This window comes from Charadrius vociferus, unplaced genomic scaffold (genome assembly GCF_000708025.1).
Source record: "Charadrius vociferus isolate BGI_N301 unplaced genomic scaffold, ASM70802v2 scaffold90, whole genome shotgun sequence".
NCBI lineage: Eukaryota > Metazoa > Chordata > Aves > Charadriiformes > Charadriidae > Charadrius > Charadrius vociferus.
Genome location: NW_009647222.1, coordinates 7,512,398 through 7,518,370, shown reverse-complemented (window position 1 = coordinate 7,518,370; position 5,973 = coordinate 7,512,398). Strand labels below are relative to the sequence as shown.

General features: G+C 40.5%; 1 protein-coding gene across 1 annotated transcript in view; it reads right to left on the bottom strand.

The window, feature by feature from the left end:
* The window catches only part of LRMP (lymphoid-restricted membrane protein), a 37,947-nt gene extending 32,929 nt beyond the window's left edge, over positions 1 to 5,018 (bottom strand). The window contains exons 1-5 of the mRNA XM_009879772.1: positions 4,927 to 5,018; positions 4,629 to 4,705; positions 4,470 to 4,548; positions 3,329 to 3,487; positions 2,023 to 2,143 (exon numbers count right to left, since the gene is read on the bottom strand). Coding sequence (XP_009878074.1) covers positions 2,023 to 2,143; positions 3,329 to 3,487; positions 4,470 to 4,548; positions 4,629 to 4,705; positions 4,927 to 5,018 — 528 coding nt within the window. The remainder of the gene's footprint in view (positions 1 to 2,022; positions 2,144 to 3,328; positions 3,488 to 4,469; positions 4,549 to 4,628; positions 4,706 to 4,926) is intronic.
* Between the last annotated feature and the right edge of the window lie 955 nt (positions 5,019 to 5,973).

Sequence of the window (5,973 nt, the reverse complement as noted above, 5' to 3'; positions counted from 1 at the left end):
CCCCCCTTGATTTACAGCTCTATACAGAGATCCTACTTTGAATATTAAAGGAGATGAACGGAAGTGAAGACAAAAAAAAGTGTTGGAGATTGTTTCAATATAGTGTTAGTATATTCATAGCTGTGTTAACTAGAGATAGTTGTAATTTGTCTATAAAGCTTTGAAAGAGAGGGGGGAAAAAGCCATTTGTTCCTGTCCCACATACTTTCCCAACCTCATATCCTTACTTACCCAGCAAATGGAAAGCCTGAAGCACAGTGCATCTTCAAGATAAGTTTTATGATAATTCATCCTTGTAAAATGTAAGATATCTTGATAACCTAATTAGCATGACAGCCTTCAAAGTTTGACACACATTTCATCTCTTAATGGTGAGCTTTCAGCTAGAGAAGAACACATACTTGCAAAGTCATGATTTATTTTACCTCTTCCTGGAGAGAAGTAATTTTGATGACGAGAGACTGATTTTCTTTTTCCTGATCAGGTTTATAAAAAAGAGCAAAAGAAAGAGAAAAACAAAATGGTTCTTTTTCAGCACATCAAGTTCAACATTCAAAGCAAGTCAAAAAGCAACAGACCACAAACACATCCAGACCCCAATATGAAGCTGTGGTGTTGCACTCCTTTGCTTCAGAGAGCACAGCTAAAAAAGGGGAGTGCTGAGGCTGGTCCAGCTGATGAACCCTCACCAAAGGATTTGTCACGAGCATTTCAAATGAATACCTCCTTCCTATAATCTCGTGGTCTAAGTGGTCTCTCAAGGCCAGAGTCAGCAAGTCTGGTCATCCTCATGCTAGAGTCAAGACAAACCTGGAAAGCCTATGAGCCATTCTACACTTTTTTTTTTTATAACAGACATGAAGAAAGGTACTAGTATCCCACTCAGTGCCTTCACTGCATAGGGAACAGTAACTAAGGGACTTATAAGCACAAGTACAAAACTGCTGATAATGTTCCTCTCTCCCACCCCGTTTTCACAAGGTGAATTACGCATGTAATCTCAAATTAAAGCAAAACAGAGATATACACACACTGCAGCAGGATAACACCAAAAAAAATCTTGTATTCTTGCTAGGCATGAAACACTTTTTTTAATTTCTAAATACCAATTATTTTTTTGTTTGTTTCTAGATACCAATTATTTTTTTGTTTGTTTCTAGATACCCACCGTCAGCAAGTGTACAGAGCTATGGAACACCATTTGCAGCTATGCCCACGCAGCAAGACAGAGATGCCGCTGTAGTGTGGACAACATGCATGGCAGCAACACAAATGTGTTCTCTGAAGCGCCAATGCTCTGGTGTCTGGCAACACCTGCTAAAGCTGCAGCCACATCAGTCTTGTTACCAGGCTGCTTTACACCTCTTACAGTCACACAGGCTTTGCTACTCAGACACCTGGGGTGCGATTCGGATGCTCTCATGTAGGCAGCTGGAGCCCTTTGAAACACGCCAAGGTGTGCTGCCTGGCTTCCAGCTGTCAGTCCAGAATGGACAGGTTTCTGATAGCCCTTGTCATTATCTGCCAGCCCGTATGGACATTAGCAATAACCTCAGGATGTTTTGGAAAATTAATCTTTTGTGAGGACATCTGAACAGGGTCTCCTGGCTCTAGAAAATTACATGAATTTCTGGCAGATCACCAACTTCAAAACAGACAGGGCTTAATGATGGCAGCACGAGACCTGTTGTCTTTAAGCATACTTATATGTAAGACCAGCCCTTTTAATTCTTTACTTCATTGTAACTGACAATAATTTAAAGAAACTTCCACGCAAAAACTTCAGTGTTTTTGTAACACTGATAAATCACATTTCAAACATCCTCAAAAAGCCTCAGTACCTACCGGTACAGAGATATTTTTTTTTATTGATTTTGCTGATATTTAACATCCTCAAAAAGCCTCAGTACCTACCAGTACAGAGAAGGTCATATTGCTGATTTTTACATATTGAGCGTTCATGCCATTGTTACAGCAAGGTATGAGATGCTGTACAAAAAGCTAAGAAATAAGAGCACCTACTAGCTGTTTATTCTGGCAGATCATCTTCTGTCTTTTCTCTTCTGACAGGTTCAGGTTGTTTTTTGCTTCTTCTAGTTCTTCTTCCAGTGATTTGGCTTTCAGCACAGAATACTGGATGCTGCTTGGGGGAGGGAAGGAAATTCAGAGAAATTTTAGGAAGTTACTGTTGGTCGTTAGATAGGCTTGAAATAGGAAGAACAGTATATTTAGAAGCCACCAGGGACTTATTCTTTGGCACAGATACTTAACAGAAGAGCAACAATCAAGTTTAAGCCCATCTTTTTTGTCCAGTAAGTAAAGGCTTATGGACTTACCCTCTATTTATTACCCCCTTCTGCTCTCACAGTGAGGGATTGAAACCCCATGGAAACAAAGCATCCAAGATAGCATGCATTTGTTTGCATCGACCTGACAATCTAGCTTGTTACAGTCAGGTTACCTGAGCACATAAACTCATCTTTACAATACTTCACTGCTAGCAGTTACAGAAGCCATTTCTCTGTTTTCAAGGATCAGTTCTGCATCATTTTCTTATCCTGATCCAATACCCCAAACAACGTATATTTAAATCAATGAGGTAAGGCCCTTTTCCCAGCTAGCACTATGCTGCAGAGCACATGGTCCAACATATGGGCACATGTCCCTTGCCAGCTACACTGCAGGACTCTTGCTTTAATCTCCCAGAAGATACTGGGAATGGTTTGGCTGTTAACATAACTATACCAGTTAATTGGGTCAGATAAGCGTTATGAATTCACTGTAACAATAGGCTCATACTCATGGCATCAATGGGTCCCCAGGCTGCAGCAATACTAAGCTAGTGAGACAACTCACTTTAGTTCCTCAAGGGACTAGCAAAATAGCTCTCACATGCACATTTCCCCGCTGTTTGGCAGCAAGTGTGTGGTCTAGGATTGGAAGCCTTCTAGTGCTTGGCAATATTAAGCCTTTTTTTTTTTAATGTGTTTTGGTTTTTTGATTTTGCTTTACCCTAATATTTCACCTGTGTGTGCCTGCAGCAGCTCATGCTGCAAGAACCACGCTATAAGGTGAATGAATGATTTTATAAGAGCCAGGATGTACAGAGCAGAACAATCAGACAAGAGAGTTAAACCTGACGGATATTACACAGCAGAACAATCAGACAAGAGAGTTAATGTAATATCCGTCAGGTTTAAGTCAAGAAAGTTGCTATCATGAAGCAACGGTGAGGCTAAAAGCATAAAACAAGGCTGGGCCACTCGGAAGAAGATTGGTCTGCCCACAGCCATTACATTGTAGACTTGGTGCCGTCAGGGTCTCCCACCTTTTTATTTGTTGACGCAGATCCTCATTATCAGCCAACAGCTTATTGTTGGTCTCATCCACAGCTTCTAGTGTGAGCTTCAGCTTGTTGTTCTCTTCCTGAAGCTTCTGGTTGTTGTACTGCAGGTCCGCAACACAGGTTATCAAGTCAGAAGTCTCCCTATTCAAGTAACAAAACCAGGAAAGATTGAGAAAGCCGAGTTAACTTAGACTTTTTAAAAATCCTGACACTCTGCTACACTGATTAAAGTAGTGAGAGGAGAGCCCACAGAGGGCTTGTAATGCTTCAGTGTATAGTCATTTGCTCTGCACGGAGATAACAGATCATCTTCAGATCAGTTCTGTAATTCTGTGGAAACCAGGAACTGTTTTGTTTTTTTTTTTTTTTAAGCACTTTTTTTAATGCTCCCTGCAATTGAAGTATGCCACCAGACAAGTGCCACATCTGGATGTCTGCATGACAGTATCTTAAGTCTTTGCTAATTACTTCTTAGGCCACCATGAATACTTTTGGATATTATCTCCAAAATTTCTGGATCCTTTCTTTTCCCCTAAACTATGCCCCACTTATGCTTTCAACTGAAACTTGAACAAGGATCAACCTTTTGAGATCCTGAGAAACAATAGGAAAGCATCAAAAAGAAGATTTTAGGATTTTTAGATTATGCATAAAATGCAAAAGTTAACAAACACCAGAATTTTCAAAGATAAGTGTTTTGCTATTAGTAGAATCCAAATCAGAGTCATAACTATAAAAAAAACAAACCACCCTAAACAAAGCCAAGGACTAGGTATTCAGGAGATGATGTCTTCTGTTGTCATACACCTAAGAACTTGGGGGAGGGGAGGAACCAGTTTAAAAAGAAAGAGAAACACATGGCAAAACTCTGACCACATGAAATTAAAAAGGCAAATGGACACAGGAGAACCAAGATATCAGTACAAAAAATTACTAGCGTGTTTAAGCCTGAGCAGAAGCTGCAAGGAAGAAAGTGATAGCATCAAGAGCTAGCGCAGACTGAGGTCAGCATTAGAAACTCTGACAAGATAGTTTTCTGAGGCAGTGGTTCTAGGAATTGCTCTCCGGTAAGTCAAAGCCAGAAGTACTGAATTCTGAGAAAGAATTACTTAAATGGACTTACATGTCTCCTTTAGACACATCACCCCCAAAGGCTTCCAAGCTTCCTGATGTAACATTCATCTGGACATGCATCTTTTTTGCTGAAAGAGGCAGTGGGTTTGGTTATAGAGTAAGAAAAACGGAGTTTTCCTGTAAAAAAACAGAATCAAGTGGTCTGTACCTTCAGAGATGTTTTTAGGCACTTTAAGTTCCAGGTCTTCCATGCTCACTGTTGGTTCCTCGGTGGCACCATCTTCCCTGAAACAAGGAAGTATCAGGCATCACAAAAATCAGCATAACACTAGATTGCTTACCAACTTTGTAACATTTAAAATGTTTCAGCCAAAACCTACACTGTGGTCACAGTGTCCTGATACCATCTTTGTTCCAGAGTACGGAAGGCGCAAACCACAAAAGAACTTTCTACTGTCTTGTTTTCACAGAAGCTTTTACGAGATAGATTGTCAAAAAGCTATTACCATTTTCTCTTACAGTCTTCAATCCACTCTTTCATGATGGCATGATACGTTTCCAGGTCCAGGGAGACATCTTTCTGATCTGGGTCAAGCATGTTGCACAGCTCTTCAAGACCACTATCTTCCAATCCCCGACTAGTTGTACATCTCAAATAATCAACTATCTTGGAAACTGCTACTTTTCCTAAAATAGATACAGATGTCCATGTGCCAGATTCTGAAGTCTGGTAGGTCATTATAAAAAGCTGTTATAGGGCATGCTACTGATCTGCACTAGTGTGTATTCAATTGCCCTTAAGAGCTGTAGCCAAGCAACTGATCCCTGCAGTTCTAGCGTGGCCTGGAAAGGGACAGTTGAGAGCTTTTGTTTGTAGGGTTTGGGGTGGTTTTTTTGTTTGTTTGTTGGGGTTTTGTTTGTTTGTTTGTTTTTTTTTAAACACAAGTGTGGAAGTCCAGTTTACTGGTTTTGTGGACTTCAGTTTAAGAAGAACAAACTTGACAGTTGCTATGCTACTACTTTCAGGTCTCTCAAATTGGGCAAACACTGCGACTAACATTGTCTTACACTGCTAGATGACTCCTTTCTTTACCACTTTTAGAGATGTTTGAGGTGAAACTCAGAGGAATTATCTCTAGCTCTGAAGTAGGGGAAGGAAGAGGGAAGAAACAGGCACTGTGCAAAAGAGGCACAGATATTTATTCTGCATCTGCCACACATACAGCCACCTAGGTAAGGGAGCTAGGCAGGTTACGCATGTCATAGGTTGGCACGTCTCAGGAATCATAATACAATCTCAGCCTTGAAAATTTCTTAAGAGGAGAATAAAATAGAGCAATGAAAAACCACTGGCAAACCTGTGTGCTCTATGTCACATGCACAGAAGATAGTGGTCAGTAGGTCTTCTTCACAGATCAAGCTCACATCGTGCACGTTGTCAGCTTTGTACCCCAGTGACTGCTTCCATCCTATGAAGAATAAGTTTGTTGTTGTCCATCTTTATTTGTTCATAGAAACTTTCATGCACCACAGCTTTATGTTTGTCATAGCAC